General features: G+C 37.3%; 1 protein-coding gene and 1 pseudogene across 1 annotated transcript; both read left to right on the top strand.

Annotated features, from left to right (window-relative positions):
- LOC149036262 (E3 ubiquitin-protein ligase TRIM45-like) lies at positions 1-2,843 on the top strand. The gene has a single exon (XM_089190732.1). The coding sequence runs from the start codon at positions 40-42 to the stop codon at positions 2,284-2,286; it is 2,247 nt and encodes a 748-aa protein (XP_089046858.1). The 5' UTR covers positions 1-39; the 3' UTR covers positions 2,287-2,843.
- A 3,915-nt stretch (positions 2,844-6,758) lies between these two features.
- On the top strand, positions 6,759-9,570 carry LOC149036261 (E3 ubiquitin-protein ligase TRIM45-like; annotated as a pseudogene).
- Positions 9,571-22,196: the final 12,626 nt, after the last annotated feature.

Below are 22,196 nucleotides of genomic sequence, written 5' to 3'. Positions count from 1 at the left end.
TTTGGTAAGTGAAGCAAAAACTTTATTAAGTCTTTAATCATGGATATCAAAACGTTGCTCGCTAATCTTCACGAAGAAGTATCCTGTTCTGTGTGTATGGTCACATTTACCGAACCAAAACAGCTTCCATGTTTGCACAGCTTTTGCCTCCATTGTTTGGAGGGAATTCAAAGGACAAGTGGCCGCCATGATGTGATAACATGTCCTGAGTGTCGAAGGGAGAGTCAAGTCCCTGGAGGAAATATTGTAGATCTGCCCACCAACTTTCGCATCAACAGCTTATTAGATGTGTTGGCCATAAGGGACTGCAGCTCTACTGGAGTCAAATGTGGAAACTGCGACAAACGAAAAGTAGAAAGTTTCTACTGTTTTCAGTGCTATGCATTCTGGTGTGACGAGTGTCTCGGTGTGCATAACTTACTCCGAGCAAATAGAGAACACCGAGTTCTCGCGCTTAGAGATTTTGAAGATCAAGACATCGAGAATGTTTTAAAACGACCAGCATTTTTCCCACGACCGGGCCACGAAAAGAAAGAATTGGAATTCTTCTGTAAGAAATGTGAACAGGCTATTTGCAATTCTTGTGTTGCAACCACTCACGATGGACATGTTAAGATACTACTGGAAGAAGTGGCAAATGAAAACAAATTACAAGTCATGTCTGCGATTAAGTCCAGAAAAGCAAAAGTGCAAAAGATGAGAAACAAAATATCTAAAATTGATGAGGTCTGTCATAAAATCGAAGCAGAGGTCGTAAAAGTAAAAAGAAGCGCACAACAGTTTGCTGAAAGCATGAATGCTGTTATCGAAGCCAAGAAACAGGAATTCTATACTGAAGCGGATCATGAGGCGCAACAATTTCTGCAACGTTTGCGAGTACAAAGGATCGACATTGAAAACAAGGTCAAATACATCGAAACAGCAGTAGGAAAATCTGAAACACTACTAAAACGAGGCACAAACGCAGAGCTTGCACACATAGATAAAACACTGAGCACAATAAGCCCGAAAGAAGCCGAAGATGAGCGAGAAGTGGACTGTGACCTTGAAGAACTACATCAATTTATTTTCGAGGAAAACGAATCCTTAAAGACAAAAACAAAAGATGAAGGAATCGGCTCCATTAAAATATTTCTCAACGAGACCAGAGCGGACCAATCAACTGTTGAAGGAGAAGGACTCACTGAAGCAATTGTTGTAATTCAAGCGAACTTTGTTTTAACAACAAGAAATACTAAAGGACAACAATGCTACGACAAGCGTGACCGAGTAAAAGTGGAAATTAAAAATCACCAAGGCCATGACTGTGCAAAAGAAGTTGGAGTCCAAAACAATAAAGATGGAAGCCACAAGTTCAGCTATTTTGCCAAAGAAAGTGGAAGATGCGAGGCGGTAGTCAAAGTGAACGAAGAACATGTTCCAGGCAGTCCATTTCCGGTGCAAGTGAAACCCAGACAATTCAGACCCGTGCTATGTTTTGGACATGAAGGTTCGTCTGCTGGAATGTTATTCAGACCCTGGGGAGTAGCAGTGAATGAATGCGATGCAATTTCTGTGACTGATACTGGTAACAGCAGGGTTCAAGTATTCAGTAGTGATGGAACTTACTTACGGTCGTTTGGTAGACAAGGTGATAAACAAGGAGAGCTAAACAACCCACGCGGGATAACAATACATGAGACTCATAAAATTATAGTCGCCGACACCCGTAATAACCGTGTTCAATTGTTCAGTGAGCAGGGTGAGTACCTGAGCCAGTTTGGTGGTGAAGCAAATCTTGATCACCAGCTGGAACATCCTCATGGTTTATCTTTAGATGATAAAGGCAATATTATTGTTGCTGATAGATATAACAAATCAATTAAGATCTTTTCTCCTGATGGCCATTATTTAAGTGAATTCGGGGGTGAGGGTTCTTTTACCCTTCCCATTCACTGCGTACAATATGATAAATATCTGATAGTGTCAGACAATGAAGAACATTGCATCAAAGTGTTTGATAGAAAAGGTAATTTTCTGTACAAATTTGGAAACAACGGGGAGAGGGACGGGGAGTTCAATGGCCCTCGTTGTTTATCAGTTAACAAGGCAGGACACTTGATGGTCTGTGATACATTTAATCACAGAGTTCAGGTATTTGAGCTGAGCGGAAAGTTTATAACAAAATTTGGATCAAAAGGAGAGAGTAAAGGAGAGTTTGATTGGCCTACCTCTACTGCACTGCTCAGCGATGGTCGAATCGTTGTGTCCGACTTATATAACCATCGCATTCAGATATTTGAATAGACATAACATCACTATGTCTTACCAGATTTGAATTAATTTTTTCAAACTTTTAAACATGAAACTGCTTTCGACACGCGATTTATATTCTTCGTAAGAATCTTCTGACTGGTCATTGAAACTACAACACTACCTATTATCATAAATTTCAGAGATTGTGCAGTTAACTAACTGTCATCTGTCAGTCAGCCTATTCAATAACCTCTATTAGCTCAATAATTAAATTAGTTACAAAACTTTTATTTCATAGTTAGTTAAATACAATAAAAAGGCTACAAAATTCAGTTCTACTTCCTCATTAATCACACAGAGGGATTTAGTTTCAATTAATGCTACATGTAAGATAAAGATCTTGTTACACCTATAATTATTCCCTTAGATATTTCCAACACTAAGCTGAGTTGGGAGCCTATTCCTGAGTTAAACCAGTGGAGCGAATTATCTGTTTTATGACTATAGCAGTAAATTCTGTAATTACTTAATTAACAATGTCATGTAAAATTGTAAATAATCAAACAGTAGAAATGTGTCATTAAAGTTTTTGTGATTGTATTTTCAAACTGCTGTAAAGTGATTGCTTGACAAAAAAAAAGAGGAGTGATTTGAAACTTTCTGACTGATCTACGCGCAAGTTATTTGGGGAGGTTGCAAATCCACCACATTTATTATAAAGGAAAGCTAAGATAATAAAAAACTCAACAAATTTTTAAGATTTGAGGTAAATTTCCATTGTTCCATCATTTACGATTTGGGGTAATTTTCCGCCACGTTCCATCTTTTAGAATGTGGGGTAATTTTCTGCCGTTCAGTGTTTAGGATTTTGGGTAAACTTCTGCCATTCCACCATTCCGTTGTTCAAAATTACAAGTTGATCCATCAGAATGTTGACTAAAAGTAAAAAATATGGAATTTCTAAACAATATGTACTTGCCGCTGCATAAAAGCACCCTTGCAAAAACAGAACTTGAAGATAACATGTCATCTTCACATGTGAAAAAATCACTGCTGCCATAATTACATAAGAAAATTGTACCTTTCATTGTAATTCATTGTAAGGGTATTTCATTGGTGTAAAAAAAAAAAAAAATGCAAGCTCCGCTTTCAGGCTTGGCTAAATCTATATAAAAAGATACAAAATTTCTCTTCTTGTGTCGAAAAATATCTCAACACTCCAAGAGAAATTTTGTATCTCCGCATGGCTGTGTAATATCCTTTACATGTCATTACTAGTTTCCAAAGGCCCTCGTTAACAGTTTACCACTCATCTAGAAAAATGCAAGATCCTTCATGGGCAGTGGATTTCCACCACTGAATACATAAACCAAGAGGCTCACCCCTAAGTAGCTGTGTCTTTTACAAATAGGAGACTTTGCCTACTTGTCCTTGTAGCTTTTGAGGAGCCACAACGCATAAGTGAGTTGAATGCCTGTTCAGGACTTTGTGTTTATCAGGCTGAGCTGAAGTGGAAAAAAAAACAAAAAAACAAAAACAACAACAACAACAGTGTCATTGAGTTTCCAGCAGCCTGTTTCCATGATGTAAGTGAAATATTAAGAATTACTTCTAGTAAGGGTTACAAGCCAATCTTTTTTTCTTAGGTTTTTCTTAATCCTTTAAATCCCAAGACCTGATTGTCAATTCTACCCTCTAGCTATAACACATTTCCCTGTAGGTTAGTTACAAGAATTTGGTGTTAGATCAAGATAACAATCTTACTAGATAAGTTTGAATATTCTCATTACCTGTTTACTAGATAATGTAAGGATATTATGAGAAGAGAAGAGAAGAAGTTTCATGTTGATCACTTCTAGGAGTTAAAGGGTTAATTCTTTCCATTCTACAAGTGAGTATGGAAAGGAGAGATCCTTGTAACGAAGTTGAGCTTTCAGATTCCAGGTGTTGGTCGAGGGATCAAGGCTGTTGTAAGGACAACTCCTGTTTTGCTCACTGATTGGAGTTTAATTTTCCCTTAATGCGGTTACCTATTTATGTTAGCTATACTTCTGATTCCTAATAACTCGTGTTTAATCCAAAACTATCCTGTCTTCACAATTTTCAGCAACTTATCACCTGTCTCACTCCTAACAGAGAAAGGGTTAACAGGCTTTTGCTCAAAAAGCATTTTTTTAAAGTTTAATTTGTCCAATGATTCATTTGTGTTAAATTAATCTGGCCCAAACACATCCAAACAAACAACCAAGGTATTTAAATTAAAACTTAATTTATAGTCTTCACTTCACCTTCTCAAAAGTAGTTCTCATTAATTTTTGCATCAAAACTTTGGGTTCATGTGACAGTTTAATCAAAAGATAAAGAAGACCATCAACTACACTTTTGCGTAACTTAAATATTTCCTAACAAGGCTACCGGTCATTGATGGAATTGTAAATTTAGCAAACAACAAAAATCTCACAAAAAATTTTATAGCCAGGTTGCAAATTTTACACCTTCTGTTGGTCACTTCACCTTCTCAAATATAGTTCATATTTATTTTTGCATCAAAACTTTGGATTCATGTGACAAAAGATAAAGAAGACTATTAATTACACTTTCAAGTAAATTAAATTGAATATTTCCTAACAAGGCTGCTAGACCTTCCAATTTATTTAATACTGAAAAAAAACAGTCAATGATGGACTTGTATTTAGCAAACAAAAAAATCTCAAAAAATTTTAAAGCCATGTTGCGAATTATACACATTCTGTCAGTCAAAATTATTCTGACTAATTAACAGATGAGTTAACTCATGTGTACTTTAATTCACCTCGAAAATAGAATATGATTTGCTTATAATCCAACTACACTAAACTGAGTACAAAGAATGCACTGACAGAGTATAAATATGTATTGCACAGTCCTTAGACAGTTAGTAGCCGACCTGTTTGACGCTGGTTTTGTTATCGCTTGCAAGTGCTTTTTTGCATTGTGTTTTGCAGCATCTCCCACTTTATAAAATAATGCATATAAAGGTGCTGGATAATAAATAAAAAGTTGATGATTTGGTATGTAGCTTTGCTGAGTATTTTTACTAGTTATTTGTATTTTGACGAGCTGTGTGGGCTTGTCAAAATATGGCACAACTCATAACATCTAGATAAACAATAGCCTCCATTTGGCACAAAAATGTACTCAGATATTTATTTGTCTGCCTTTACCAGCTGAGAACTTAAACAATGAGTCCAATTGTTGGCAACTCTGCTCATGGGATCATGAAAACCAGAGTAATCCCCAAAGAAAAATTGGAAGTTATCAGAACAATTCTCCATGCTCAAAAATGTTAGTGATATTAAATGGCATATGCAAGAAATGTTTGTATAAATTACTAGATAATTTTGTTTGCATTTTTTTTCATACTTTGACCTTTTAGGAAAATTAGTTGATTGCCTTCAGTATATTCTTCAGTTAAACAATTGTTTTTCAAATGTATCTTGTGAAACTGCAAATATAATCAAAGTTGCCATGACACCTTATCCAAATAAGGCTTTATGTGTCCCTGTATGAGAAAGTGTTCTAGGGGCCAAAAGTGGTGGTCAACCAATTAGGCTAAAACTTGGCACAAAAGTTGGGTGTGATAAGATATTTCAAAAGCCTCTTTGGCTCACTTCTCTGACTGTTTGTCAGGAGTTTCAGGGGCGGTCCCACCAAAAATTCATCCTTCTGGATGGCATTTTGAAAGTGCTATAAAACTCCATTGGTAAATTGTGCTGCCAAATGAATTTGACCGTAGACTCTACTATAGTGGAGCTTTTACTTTGTAACTCTAACTTTATTTTCAAGCGATTAGACAGAGAGGGGCCTGGGGCTAAAGTTTGGTCAAATTTGAGGTCAAAATCACTACCCAAAATTTCCGTTTTTTAAAAAATCATTATATTCACCTGCCTTCCTGCATCTTTCATACCAAATGCATTATATACTTTAGTGACCCATTTATCAAAATCAGTTGAGAAAAATTTGGCTTATTAAGGTTTGTTAGGTTTTTGGCACAAACTCTCCATACCCTTCTAAGGTCAAGCAAAATGGAATTTTGAGCATAATTCATGTTATAAACACACCAAATTCTTGACATAAAGCCTTTATTTTGTATTGGGTGAGTGAATATGAAACATTAAAGCCAAATCAGTGTCATTATTTAGAAATACCTCGACTCATAGCTTACAAATGCTCTAAGAAGGCCTCTTATTAGCACTACAAACACCCAGTGGTTTAGGAAAATAAAGGTATCTTTTTTCCTCCCTCGTCAGTCCCTCTTCCGAAAGCTGTCCATCATCTAATTAAAAACATGTCTGTCTACAACTACATAGTAAGCCTTTGAATGTGTGAGGTCAAGGTAAGCTAACGCGATTCTCAAAAATCTTGCACATTAAATATGTCAAAGACAACTCTCATGTAATTGGTCAATATTAATAGCATTTCAATCGCAATACTTTGCGATTTGTTTTTCGCGTGTGTGGTACGTGAAGCGAAAACCTTATCAAGCCTTTAATCATGGATATCAAAACGTTGCCCGCCAATCTTCATGAAGAAGTGTCCTGTTCTGTGTGTATGGTTACATTTACCGAACCAAAACAGCTACCATGTTTTCACAGCTTTTGCCTCCATTGTTTAGAGGGAATTCAAAGGACGAGTGGCCGCATGATGTCATAACATGTCCTGAGTGTCGAAGAGAGAGTCAGGTCCCTGGAGGAAATCTTAAAGATCTGCCCACAAACTTTCGCATCAACAGTTTACTAGATGTCTTGGCCATAAGGGAGTGCAGTTCTACTGGAGTCAAATGCGGAAACTGCGAAACTGTTTTCAGTGCTGTTCATTCTGGTGTGACGAGTGTATCACTGTGCACAACTTACTCCGAGCAAATAAAGAACACCGAGTTCTCGCGCTAAAAGAGTTTGAATATCAAGACATCGAAAATGTCTTAAAACGACCGGCATTTTGCCCACGACCTGGCCACGAAAAGAAAGAACTGGAATTCTTCTGTAAAAAAATGTCAAGAAACCGTTTGCAGTTCTTGTGTTGTGAGCGCTCATGATGGACATGTTAAGGTACTCCGAGAAGAAGCGGCAAATGAAAGCAAATTGCAAGTCATGTCCGCGATTGAGTCCAGAAAAGCAAAAGTGCAAAAGATGAGAAACAAAATATCGAAAATTGACGAAGACTGTCACAACATCGAAGCAAAGGCCGCAAAAGTAAAAAGAAGCGCGCAACAGTTTGTTAAAAGGATGATTGCTGTTATCGAAGCCAAGAAACAGGAAATCATTGCTGAAGCGGATCATGAGGCGCAACAATCTTTGCAACGTTTGCGAGTACAAAGGATCGACATTGGAAACAAGGTCAAAAACATTGAAACAGCAGTAGGAAAATCTGAAACACTACTAAAACGAAGCACAAACGCAGAGCTTGCACAGATAGATAAAACATTGAGCACAATAATCCCGAAAGAAGTCGATATTGAGCGAGAACAAGTGGACTGTGACCTTGAAGGACTACGTCAATTTTTTTTCGATCAAAACGAATCCTTAAAAACAAAAACAAATGACGAAGGAATCGGCTGTATTCGTACGTTTTCCAGCAGGACCAAAGTGGATCAATCGATTGCTGAGGGAAAAGGACTCACAGAAGCGATTGTCGGAATTCAAGCGAACTTTGTTTTAACAACAAGAAATGCTGAAGGACAACAATGCTACGAAAAGCGAGACCGAGTAACAGTGGAAATAAAAACCCACAAAGGCCATGACTGTGCAACCGAAGTTCGAGTCCAAGATAGGAAAGATGGAAGGTTTATGTCTCGAAATTTCTCAGCTATTTTGCCAAAGAAAGCGGAATATGCGAGGCGGTAGTCAAAGTGAACGAAGAACAAGTTCGAGGTAGTCCATTTCCGGTTCAAGTGAAACCCAGACAATTCAGACACGTGCTATCTTTTGGCCAACGAGGTTCGTCTACTAGAATGTTAAACCAACCCTGGGGAGTGGCAGTGAATGAATGCGATGAAATTGCAGTGACTGAATCCGCCAACAGCAGGGTTCAAGTATTCAGTAGTGATGGAACTTACTTGCGGTCGTTTGGTAGAAAAGGTAATAAACAGGGAGAGTTTAATTACCCACGCGGGATAACAATACATGAGACTAATGACATTACAGTCGTGGACTGCGGTAACCACCGTGTTCAATGCTTCAGTGAGCAGGGTGAGTACCTGAGCCAGTTTGGTGGTAAAGGGAATCTTGATCACCAGCTGTCTAATCCTCTTGGTTTATCTGTAGATAGTAAAGGCAATATTATTGTTGCTGATAACATAAAAAATCAATGAAGATCTTTTCTCCTGATGGCCATTATTTAAGTAAATTCAGGGGTGAGGGTTCTTTTACCTCTCCCATTCACTGCATACAATATGACAAATATCTGATAGTTTCAGACAGGGAAGAACATTGTATCAAAGTGTTTGATAGAAATGGTAATTTTCTGTACAAATTTGGAAAGAGAGGGAAGGGGAATGGGGAGTTCAATAACCCTCGTTGTTTGTCTATTAATAAAGCAGGACACGTGATGGTCTGTGATGCATCAAATCACAGAGTTCAGGTTTTTGAGCTAAGTGGAAAGTTTATAACAAAGTTTGGATCACAAGGAGTGAGTAAAGAGAGAGTTTGACATGCCCATCGCTACTGCAGTGCTCAGCGATGGTCGAATAGTTGTGTATGACTTTAATAACCATCGTATTCAGATATTTGAATAACCATAACATCACTATGCCTTAACAGATTTGAATTAATTTTTTCAAACTTCAAAACATGAAACTGCTGTCGACACGCGATTTACATTTTCTGTAAGAATCTTCTGAATGGTCACTGAAACTACAACACTACCTATTGCGTCATGAATTTCAGAGATTATGGAGAAAACTTAGTGTAATCTGTCAGTCAGCCTATTCAATAACCTCTTTTAGGTCAATAATTAAAGTAGTTTTAAAACTTTTTTTTGACAATAAGTTCAATTCGATGAAAAGGCCACAACTTTCAGTTCTACTTCCTCATTAATCTCACCGAGGGATTTAGTTTTAATTAATCCTACATCTAAGATAAAGATCTTGTTACACCTATAATTATTTCCTTACATATTTCCAACACAATGCTGAGTTGGGAGCCCATTCCTGAGTTAAACCAGTGGGCAGAATGATCTGTTTTAAGACAACAGTTTGTAGTAAATTCTGTAATTATTTAATTAAAAATGTCATATAAAATTGTCAATAATCAAACGGTAAAAATATGTCATTAAAGTTTTTGTGATTGTATTTTCAAACTTTGCTGTAAAGTAATAATTACTTCACAAAAACAAAGAGGGGTGATTTGAAACTTTCTGACTGATCTACAACCAATTTATTTGGGGAGGTTGCAAATCCACCACATTTATTATAAAGAAAAGCTAAGATAATAAAAACCTCAACAAATTTTTAAGATTTGAGGTAAATTTCCATCGTTCCATCTTTTAGGAATTGAGGTAATTTTCTGCCATGTTCTGTCTTTTAGGATGTGGGGTAGTTTTCTGCCATTTGGTGTTTAGGATTTTGGGTAATTTTCTGCCATTCCACCATTCTGTCATTCTATCGTTCAAAATTACAAGTTGACCCATCAGAATGTTGACTAAAAGTAAAAAATATGGCAATTTCTAAACAATATGTACTTGCCACTGCACAAAAGCACCCTTGCAAAAACAGAACTTGAAGATACCATGTCATCTTCACACGTGAAAATATCACTGTTGCCCTAATTACAAATAAAAATTGCACCTTCCTTTGTAATTCATTGTATTGGTATTTCATTGGTGTAGATATAATAAACTGAATACTACACATGGCTGCTTGGAGAAGCGAAATTTCTCTTCTTGTGTAGAAAAATATCTCAACACTCAAGGAGAAATTTTGTATCTCTGCATGGCCGTGTAATATCCTTTAAATATCATAACTAGTTTTCAAAGCCCCTCTTTAACAGTTTACCACTTATCTAGAAAAATGCAAGGTCCTCCATGAGTAGTGGATTTCCACCACTGAGTACATAAACCAAGAGGCTCATCACTAAGTAGCTGCATTTTTCACAAATTGGAGAGTTAGCCTACCTGTGCTTGTAGCTTTCTGAGGAGCCACAACCCATAAGTGAGATGAACCCCTGTTCAGGACTTTGTGTTTATCAGGCTGAGCCAAAGTGAAAAAAAAAACTGTCATTGAGTTTCCAGTGGCCTCTTTCCTTGATATAAGTGAAATATTAAGAATCACTTCTATAGTAAGGGTTACAAGGCAATCTTTTTTTCTTAACCCTTTAAATTCCAAGATTTGGTTGTCAGTTCTACCCTCTAGCTACAACACATTTCCCTGTAAGTTAGTTATGAGAATTTGGTGTAAGATCAAGATAAAAACCTTACTAGATAAGTTTTAATATTCTCATTACCTGTTTACTAGATAATGTATGGATATTATATATGTGGGGAGAAGTTTCATGTTGATAACGTCTGGGAGTAAAATGGTTAATCCTTTCGATTCTAAGAGTAAGCATGAAGAGGAGAGATCCTTGTAAGGAGGTTGAGCTCTCAGATTCCAGGTGTTAGTCAAGGGATTAAGGCTGTTGTCTGGACAACTCCTGTTTTGCTCACTGATAGAGTTCAATTTCCTCACTGATGCAATTACCTATTTATGTTAGCTATAGTTCTAATTCCTAATAACCGGTGCTTCATCCAAAACTATCCTGTCTTCACAATTTTCAGCAATTTATTACCTGTCTCTTGTACCAAGCACTCCTAACAGTGAAAGGGTTAATAGGCTTTTGCTCAAAAAGTATTTTTTTAAGTTTAATTTGTGCAATGATTCATTTGTGTTAAATTACTCTGGCCCAAACACATCCACATACACAAACAAGGTACTTAAATTAAAACTTAATTTATGGTCTTCACTTCACCTTCTGTACGGTAGTTCACATTGATGTTTGCATCAAAACTTTGGGTGCATGTGACAGTTAAATCAAAAGATAAAGAAGATGTCTATTAACTACACTTTCATGTGACTTAAATATTTCCTTACATGGCTACCGAACTTATATGCTAGTTTAAGGCACATACTCCACTGGACCTGCCATTTTATTTAATATTAATGAAAAAAAACAGTCATTGATGGAATTGTAAATTTAGCAAACAACAAAAATCTCACAAAAAAATTTTATAGCCAGGTTGTGAATTTTACACCTTCTGTTGGTCACTTCACCTTCTCAAAAGTAGTTTATATTTATTTTGCATCAAAACTTTGGATTCATGTCATTAAATCAAAAGATAAAGAAGACTATGAACTACACTTTCAACATTAAGGCTACAAAACTTATTTGCTGGTTTAATGCACATACTCTGCTAGACCTGCCATTTTATTTAATATTGAAAACAAAAAAAACAGTCATTGATGGAATTGTACCTAGCAAACAAAAAAAAATCTCAAAAAATTTTTAAGCCATGTTGCAAATTTTACACATTCTGTTGGTCACAATTATTAAGGCAAATTAACAGTTTAGTTAACTCATGTGTACATTTATTCACTTCTGAAAAAGAATTTATGATTGGCTTATAATCCAACTACACTAAATAGAGTACAAAGAATGACTGACAGAGTATTAATATGTATTACACAGTATTTGGACAGTTAATAGCCAACCTGTTTGACAGGTTTTGCCATTGCTTGCAAGGATTTCATTGCATTACATTTTGCAGCATCTCCCTCTTAATAAAAAAAAGCATAAAAGAGTTGTTGGATAATAAATAACCTACTGATGATTTGGTGTGTAGCTTAACTGAGTATTTACTAGTTATTTGTATTTTGACGAGCCATGTGGGCTTGTCAAAATATGGCACAACTCATAACATCTAGATAAACAATAGCCTCGATTTGGCACAAAAATATACTCAGATATTTATTTGTCTACCCTTACCAACTGAGAACTTAAACAAGGAATCCAACTAGGTATCCCAGATCATCTCTTCCCAACATATAGTTGGCAACTCTGTTCTTAGGATCATGAAAACCAATGTAATCCCCAAAGAAAAGTTGGAAGTTATCAGAACAATTCTCCATGCTAAAAAATGTTACTGATGTTAAATGACAATTGTTTTTCAAATGTATCTTGTGAAACTGTAAGTATAATTGATTTTGTCACGACACCTTATCCAAATAAGGCTTTAAGTGTCCCTGGATGAGGAAGTGTTCCAGGGGCCCAAAAGTGGTGGGAAACCAATTTGGCTAAAACTTGGCACAAAAGTTGAGTGTGGTAAGTTATTTCAAAAGCCACTTTGGCTTACATCTTTGACTGTTTGTTCCGGAGTTTGAGGGGGGTCCCATTTCTGGCTTATGAAGCACCAAAAAATTCATCCTTCTTGGTGGCATTATGCTCAAAATTCCATTTTGCTCGGCCATAGAGGGGCATGGAGAGTTTGTGCCAAAAAAACTAACAAACCTTAATGAGCCAAATTTTTCTCAACTGAGTTTGATAAATGGGTCACTAAAGTAAAAATTGGATTTAGTACGAACGTTATGCAAGAAGGCAGGTGAATGTAATGGTTTTTTCGAAAAACGACAATTTTGAGTGGTGATTTTGATCTCAAATTTGACCTTAATTTAGCCCCAGGCTCTTCTCTGTCTAATCACTTGAGAACAAAGTTATTTTTATGAAGTAGAAACTCCACTATAGTAGAGTCCATGGTCAGATTCATCCTGCAGCACAATTTACCAATGGAGTTTTATAGCACTTTCGAAATGCCACCTAGAGGGCTGAATTGTAGTGCTCTACCCCTGAAACTCCAGAACAAACAGTCAGAGAAGCGAGCCAAAGTGGCTTTTGAAATATCGTATCACACCCAACTTTTGTTTCACACCCAACTTTTATTTCAGCCGAATCGGTTGAGCACCACGTTTGGCCCCTGGAACACTTTCTAAGACTGGGACACTTGAATCCTCAGCGATAATTCTAACATTTAATCGCGGTATATTTGCCATCATATCTCTCCATAAAAAGTGTATTTTACAAAGTGAAACATCACACTTACTTGTGAAAGCTAACGTAAACCGGAGAACAATATTTTAAATGAATATGTACACATTCATAAACCCCACTGAGAGAACACGCATTGTTTTTGTCGGCAAATGGGTTAAGCTAAAAGTTTACCTTTCAACTTGTAAGCAACTTATATAGCAACTTGATTCTTATGTTTCCTAAGCTTTATAATGACTCACCTTTCACGAGGGAAAACCTCCTCCACGATTTCAGAACAAAAGAAGTCGAGATATCTTGTTAAAATCGGTTGTCAAAGTGAAAATTGAAAAACAAATAATGATCTTCGAGTTTTTTGCTCTGTATTCTCTTAGGCATCGATTTAATTTCCACACCAAACACAAGTGGAATCCTTAAAAAAAGAAAAGGATGACGGCCATAAGAAGCAATTTTGATGGATTGTTCGCTGCCACAGGTCACAGTTCCGTTTTGTTCTGATCTGATGTACGAAAATGCCGAAGTCAGTTTCGCAACCAAGTATGTAGGAACTGGCAACCATGGCTGCTGGTACCCCTCCCTCCTCACTAAAAATTGATATTTGTGAAAAACTCACACGACGAAAACTAAGAAGCAGATTCGTCGTACAATAATTACCATGTTGTTGTAATTTGAAAACAATAACTCTCTGACACGTTACCTGTACGTACCTCACAACAAATAATAATCGATTGAGGTAAGAAAAACAAACCCAAAGGTTGAAGGGAAGTGGGGGTAGGCGCTAGGAGGGGATGGAGGAAGGAATGGATAGAATAGAGGTAAAAGTGGAGGGGAAACGAAGTGAGAAGAACAAGAATGACGAGGTAAAGATGTACGGACTGAGAGAGGGTGAATGGGAGAAAGCTTTACAGAAAGGGGACAGATAGGGTCGGAGATGGAGCCAGAAAAGGAGAGCAGGATTATGAATGGGATAGAGCTAACGGAGGCAATGCAAACGAGGGCAAAGAAAAGGAGAAGAGAGCAAGAAAAATGGGAAGAGGGCATTAGAGGAATTAGAGGGAAAAACAAGATTGATAGCTTGCGAGAGAAGACTTCACTATTCAACCCTTAGGAAGGAGGGGGAGGGGAAGAATTTTGTGTCACGATAAATAAGGCTCTGTAATATTCTTATGGTCCCTCTCCTCCCTCAGGGAAGTTAATCGGCAGTCGATTTTCTTTAGTCCCCTTTTATACTCTGTTAGCTTCGACTAATCCCCCATTCGTCCATCATTCCACTTTTAAGGCGGAGACGAAAGCTCCAAAAATGATTGTTCGTCTCTCTTGCGTTTCCTGCTGAACCTTTTAACTTTTACCTAAAGATTTTATATTAAAGTAAATTCCAGTAAATTGGTAGATGTGCAAATGCGCCAAAAAAGTTGTCCTCGCCCTTGTTTAAAACGTATCTGCTTATTACTGGTTAAAGGACTGAGTGGAGTCCAAGTCGGTTCGGTATCATACTCGTAATTAACAAAATCGGACGACTTAATTACGAACATGATTAACAACGGAATTGGACGACTCGAAGTCCTGTCAACAATTCGTTAACAATATGAGAAATTAAATTCGAGTAACAAACGTTTTCATCAAAAACAACCCCTAACTCGGCGAAAAGTGTGACAGCGTCGCGCTCAAATGAACGTTTCATCCCGGCGAAATTATGATCAAATCATTCGATCATAATTCGTTCTCAAATCGGGCTAGTGGTATCTAATCACGTTCTGACTATTTGAACCATTCACATATCTGAGTAGACAACATCACTTTGACAAACCATATTTGAAACTAATTCATCAAACGTTCATGCATGTAACTGCTGTTGGCTAGCGATTTTTATCATCCTCAAGAATCTTCTCACTGGTCATCGAAACTTCGACAAAACCTTCAACCTGCGAAGTTGCAAATTTCAGAGAATCTCCATCAACTTTAGTGTAGTTTTTAAATTCATCTCGTTTATAATCTTTGTTTGATCAATCATTGAACATATTTCAATATTTTCCTTTGATATCATGTTAATAACGATGTAAAAGCTGCAAAAATGCTGCTATATGTTTTTACTATAATCATATTTAAAAATGTAACACGAAGTAACGCTACATCAAAGATAAAGAGTTTGTTACAGCCATTACTATTCCCTAAAATAATTATAAAGTTGTAAATTTGGAACCTTATTGCTGAGTTAGGAACTTATTGCCGATTTTAATTAATAGAATGAATGAACAGCTTACTGACAATAGCAGTAAATTTTGTAATTGAGTAATTGACTGTGTCATTCCGATTTTTAAATTATCGAAAGGTAGAAATGTGTCAATAAATGTTGTCACATACTTTGCTGTACAGTAATTTTTGATGAACAAGAAAAAAGAAGAGAGTTTAAAAGCTTTCCGACTGTAAAGCAGTACAGTAAAAACAGAGAGCTGTCATAACATCGAAGCAAACATCGCAAAAGTAAAAAGAAGCGCACAACAGTTTGCTGAAAGCATGATTGCTGTCATCAAAGCCAAGAAACAGCACATCTTTACTGAAGCGGATCATGAGGTGCAACAATCTTTGCAAAGTTTGCGAGTACAAAGGATCGACATTGAAAACAAGGTCAAAAACATCGAAACAGCAGTAGGAAAATCTGAAACGCTATTAAAACGAAGCACGAACGCAGAGCATACAGAGATAGATAACACACTGAGCACAATAATCCCGAAAGAAGTCGATGATGAGCGAGAAGTGGACCGTGACCTTGAAGGACTACATCAATTTATTTTCGAGGAAAACGAATCCTTAAAGAAAAAAACAAACGATGAAGGAATCGGCTTCATTAAAACGTTTCTCAACGTGACCAGAGGGTATCAATCGATTGCTGAAGGAAAAGGACTCGCTGAGGCGATTGTTGGAATTCAAGCGAACTTTGTTTTGATAACAAGAAATGCTGAAGGACAACAATGCTACGAAAAGCGTGACCGAGTAACAGCAAAAATAAAAAATCACCAACGCCATGACTGTGCAACAGAAGTTCGAGTCCAAGATAAGAAAGATAAAAGCTACAAGATCAGCTATTTCGCCAAAGAAAGTGGAAGATGTGAGGTGGTAGTCAAAGTGAACGAAGAACAAGTTCAAGGCAGTCCATTTCCGGTTCAAGTGAAACCCAGACAGTTCAGACCCGTGCTATCTTTTGGACAATACGGTTCGTCTGCTGGAATATTAAAACTACCCGGAGGAGTAACAGTGAATGAACACTATGAAATTACAGTGATTGATACTGGTGACCACACGGTTCAGGTATTCAGTGGTGATGGAGCCTACCTACGGTCGTTTGGTAGGAAAGGTAATAAACAGGGAGAGTTTGATTACCCAAGCGGAATAACAATACACGAGACTAATAACATTATAATCGCGGACACCGGTAACAACCTTATGAAGCAAGCTGTTGATTATATGAGCTAAATACTGCTAGTGCTTTTATGTAAATAAAAAATTGTTGAATTGTTTATCTTCACACGCACAATTGGGAATCTTTGGCCCAATCTTCAGCCAGCCACCGTAACAGCTTTTGAGGCCGACTGCTTCCCACAGCGTCACATCCCCAAGATGCCCTTGGCCCTTACACTTTCCTTGCTTGTTCATGGCATCGTTTTGACACTTAACACAAATTGGGGTCTGTGGGTCAAGCTTTTCTGCCCAGGTATTTCTACAGTGCGGATGCTTGAACTGCACCTTGTAGTATATACAATAGCTTAGCCTACACAAAGAACAAGGATAGCTTCGTCAGAATTTCAGAATAATACAACATAGTACGAAGGTAACCATTACCAGAGTGCCCCTCCTTGAGTCATTTTAAAAGTTTGATAATTAAATATTTTTATTTGTAATTTTTATCCTCTCGAAATCTATAAACATTTTATCACAATTGTATATTTTAGCCTTTTAAATGTTCTTTAGAATTTTTATAATTTTTACTCTAATTTGAAATTTTTAAATTGTACTTATTTTTCAGATTTTAATAAATTGCACATATCTTTATTCCCAAGGGCCCCTATGGATACCAGCCTCGTTGCTTAATGGGCTGCCCTGGTTAAATAAAATCGCTTACTTACTTACAGGAATATATTTACAGTAACCGTTGCATGTTGTCTTTCAGTAGCATTTTAAAATCACATGGTGAGCTGAATGCTACACGCATTTAATTGGTTTTTACCGCTGATCTATTGGAGGACAGACGCATAGATGACGTCATCATTAACGACATTTTGCTTTTTTATCATATAGGGCAAAAAATATCCACCATCATTTTCACCTCTACGTCTGTCCTCCAGAAAATTATCGGTAAGAACTTATAAAAATTACGTGTATAATTCTGTCAGCTTATCATCTAATTGTTAATAGTGTAATGGTTTCAAGTGAGGCCTTGAGTTACTGTATTAAAAATAAGCTTCCACGCTGTCGCAGATCCACGGCGTCATCAGGGATGGAAAATATTTTTGTGATACAGCTATCTATGTTGTGGTGGGGTACTGAATACGTCTGAGGTGTGCTATAGTGGCAGACAATGCTAATCAAAAAGGTAGGCGAAGAAAGATGACATAATGGAGAGTGTAAGTGTATGTGAGGTGTTCTAGGGGATAAGGTAGGGTCTACCTCTCTACCAATATATCACAACTCGTGTTTTGGGTTCAGTCATTCGTCATTGGAAAAGTTCCACTCGTGTATTCATAGGGCTTGAGCTACGTGGGGGGAGGCTGCAGAAGAAGACGTTTTCTAAGAGGGGGTTCGCTTGTCATTTCTTTTTTCTATTCTAATTTCTTGATATCATTTCATATATATGGTAGAGGAATTTCTAGTCTGTTCAGTTTGTACCAGCGTGGGTGAAAATCGCGCGACTTCATATCACGACAGTTATATCAACTTTCCATTTTTCGTGAGTTTATCCGCGAAGAAAGAAGATCTTCTCCTGGAAGAAGTTTATTTCATCAATAACTATTGCGATGAAATTATGTCATCGTCACTTGATGAGAGTTTATCTTAGGCTAGGAAGATTGACTGTTTCTGTTATGGCTTGGACAAATTGAAGCAGAGAATGGTTTTGATAATCAACAACTGAGGACAATATGTAGACAGAGGAGGTCAACAAAGGGATGAATGAGAGACTGAGAATTTGAGAGGGAGGGGAGGGTGGGGGATTAAGTTAGCACTAGCTCATACTGAAAACATATAGAGCTTTACTATTAATAGAACTGTTGGTGTCTTGATCTCGGATATAAGAAAAAATTTCAAAAAGGAAACCATATCAGACAACATTATAATGTCAGGTAATTTAGTCAGCCCATAAATCCATACAAGTTTGACATATCCTTTTTAGGCACGAATCGTGTCTCCAAAAACTGAAAACTGCTAAAAAGCAAACATCTTCTTCAAGAATTAAAGCAGCAATCGGATATTTACCGACAAAGATTTTAAGAACGTATTCTAAAGATGAAAGAGCGAGATGGCTGGAAAAGTCGACGACTGTATCTAATTATTCAAGCCGAATTATGGGCTTTTCTACAATAAGTATACAGTAATCTGGCCATGGTCTAATCCCACTTAATTAGAGATAAATATAATGTCACATGTAAACTACCAAGATTAATAACGGAAAAATAACTTAGGTGGATGGCGTCACAAATTCAAAAGGAGTCGAGAAAAGGGATGTGGCAATTTGCGTTTCGTTGGTCCAGTTCAATAAAACGACGAATGCTAAAAAATATTATGCTATCAACTAGTAGCGTGTTAAAGTCTGTTAACGATGTCCTTTTAGCGGGTGAAGCCATTCCGAAAAGCTCATTATATGCTCCTTAACTGTCTTTTTTCAGAGTGTTTGTCCTTTGAATAAAAACAGGATTAATTTTCATAAACCGGACACCGAAAGAACTCTCTCGACATATCTTAAAGAGCACTGCTTTAGGGATTTACTACATTTTCTAGTCAAGTTCAAATTTGATGATAAAAGATTAACGAAAGAACAATAGAGAAGCAAGAGTTTCTAATTATAGCAGCTGTTGATAGTTCTTCTGCAAAAAAATTCTTGGCCTTTTAAGAAAAATCTGCTGCCAAAAAATTAGAGACTTTGAGGTTTGACCGCGACAAGGTCAGGCCCGCGAATGAGCTTAAAATATCAATCGTCTAGTTTCGAAAATAATCCTAGTGTACAAGTTGATACAACAACTTCAAAACTTTTCCAGGTTTTTTTTTTTCATTCTTGCACTGTTTAATTCCAGGAATGTTCCTTTGTTGTTGTTCAAGTGTTTGCCCGGTAAAAGGTAATTTACTTGACTAATTGGTGTGAGGTGCTATTGTTACACAAATCGCAACATTTGAATAAGGACACAAGGGAGCGGAAAAAGTCTCTGAAGTTAAACGGAAACTACTTAGATATTCCATCTGTTTCTACGACGGAAAGAATTTCAAAATTAAAAGATGGATGCAATAAACTCGAGGCCAATAAAAATAGGAAACTTAAGTGCGAATTCACTGCTCTGGTATAGAAAATATATCTATCTTAATTGCAGCAGCGCAGCTTTGGAAATAAAAACGGAAAAGCAATTAAAAGTTTCTGCTTATCTATGCAAGGTTGGTGTGGAAACTATCGTATGAAAAGAAATTAAAGCTACGAGTATAAACTCAGCTGCTAACTACCATGAAAACCAATTTTTCCAGAGAAACCATTAACACTTATATTTACCTAAAAAAACCAGTAATAAATAACAAAAGTGTCGCATCACTGATTAAACAAACCCTCAGGGCTTTTTCTTCATAAGAATTCTAGCCACTCACCATTTCCCCAACCGCATGGTCTCTTCACACTTTCAAAGTCAGGACAACAGTCCGCGGCCGTCTCACAGAATTCATCGCAGTGGCAAATAGTATCATGAACGTAGTCCTCCATGCCACAACTGCTGTTTCTGCCGCTGGAACATTGAAGAGAACCGCCATGTTCTCTTTGATCACAGCAATGAACGGGGCCTCCGTTTTCTTCCTGAACGCAAGCACCGTCGGCTAATGAACACAGCGAAATACTAAGCGCCAGAACGAGCATCAAACCTTGGCGTTTCGTGTGGTCCATTTCTCAAAACGTGTTGTTGCTCTCGCTCGAGCCGGACGTTTGGAGGAAAATCTTAGTAGCCGTCTTATTTACCACAAATACGAAAAATCAGGGGATGACCCGAGCAATCACGCAGGAAGTTTCAAATGTTTTCTCCTTTTCCTTGGCAGCGTGTCAAAGTACCAGGATCCAAAATATTTCACGGTGACAAGGATTTTTTCGGCAATCACGCAGGAAGTTTCAAATGTTTTCTCCTTTTCCTTGGCAGCGTGTCAAAGTACCAGGATCCAAAATATTTCACGGTGACAAGGATTTTTTCGGGCACAAGAAGATACTTGTGTGCGTGCCGTGCGTTGGACAGCACGCGAAAGTGCCTGACAGATTACAACGACTCAAAGCTTTATATACACGATTTTCATAATAGCCGCGGCGGGCGAGACTGGTAATTACTTAAACATGAAACCAAGGTCAGAAAGGCCACGCTTGAGGACAACACTGTAAACAAAAGGTCAATTAAGGTTGAATAGGTGATCTGTTTTGACTCGATTCGGTCGAATTATTTACAAGAAGAGGAAATGCCGACTCATTGTTGTGTTCCAGAATGTACGAAGAACTGTTACCGGACAGACGATGGGACAAAAGTGTCTTATTTTTAATTTCCGACCGAGAACCCGTTAAGAAGAAATGCCTCCACGCGATAAGAAGAGACGAAAGAAAGCACTTCAAGGTAACTGAAAATACAAAGATATGCTCCCAGCATTTCAGGAAGGGTTATATTAGAAATATCTCGTTGTCAAAAATGAATTAAGAGATGGAGTTGTCCCTTTTGTGTTTTCATGGATTCGAACATCGCCACGTAAAGGAAAGGAGCTGGCGGAAAGAAACTTCGAACTGACAGCTTCGAAAAGTGCATCACGAAAATTGTCTACCCCACTGTTGTTCTTGAAGAATTATCAAGTGAATCGTCAAACGAATCACCAAACGAAATGGTCCCAGATCTACCAGATTGTAGCTTAAAAGTCGAAGACGAAACACAAACTGATTTTACTGACCAGGAGGCCTACTTGAGAGAAATTATTGACAACAATAATAAGAAGATTCATAAACTCGAACAGGAAATTGAGGAACTTAAGCGCCAACTGCAAGATACCCAGCGGCAACGTGATACTCTTAATAAAAGATTGTTTAACTTTGAAAACTGTAAGTCAAAAGATTCCAATGCTGCTTTTTATACTGGCTCTCAAAGCTGGAACACTTTAATGGCCTTTTTTTAGTATCTTTATCATTTCCTACTGGTGGTCAAAAACTGACAACATATCTGGGTCTGATGACAGTGAGGACAGACTACTTACAAAAAGGGGGAGGGCTAGATCTTTAAGGCCCCTTGATGAATTTTTTATAGTCATGTGTAGACTAAGGCAAGGATTCCCAGAGGACCATCTAGCTCAATTATTTAATGAATCAGCAATTATTTAATGAATCAGCATCCACAGTAAGTAGAATATTTATCACATGGGTCAATTTTATGTTCTTTAAGTTTGGACAAATAAACATTTGGCTCAGCGGAAAAGTAATCGATACAATACCTGAATCTTTTAACTCTTTATTGCACACATAAAAAAATGGCGAGTGACGACATCCTTTTTTCTTTTATTTTTTATGTCAATAGTATTTACACTAGTGAGAAGTGCTATATCAAAACTCCATGTATTTTAAATCATGCTAAGAAAATGGCATACAATTTGCATAAATTATCAGACGACTTTTGACTTTGAAACAGCCTGGGCTTGAATGGAATGGAGTTA

This window comes from Pocillopora damicornis, chromosome 12 (assembly GCF_964200805.1).
Source record: "Pocillopora damicornis chromosome 12, jaPocDami1.2, whole genome shotgun sequence".
Taxonomy (NCBI): Eukaryota; Metazoa; Cnidaria; class Anthozoa; order Scleractinia; family Pocilloporidae; genus Pocillopora; species Pocillopora damicornis.
This window is presented reverse-complemented; position numbering and strand designations above follow the sequence as displayed.

Excerpts from the sequence above, each read along its gene's own strand:
- LOC149036262 (XM_089190732.1), top strand. The coding sequence starts at position 40 with ATGGATATCAAAACGTTGCTCGCTAATCTTCACGAAGAAGTATCCTGT.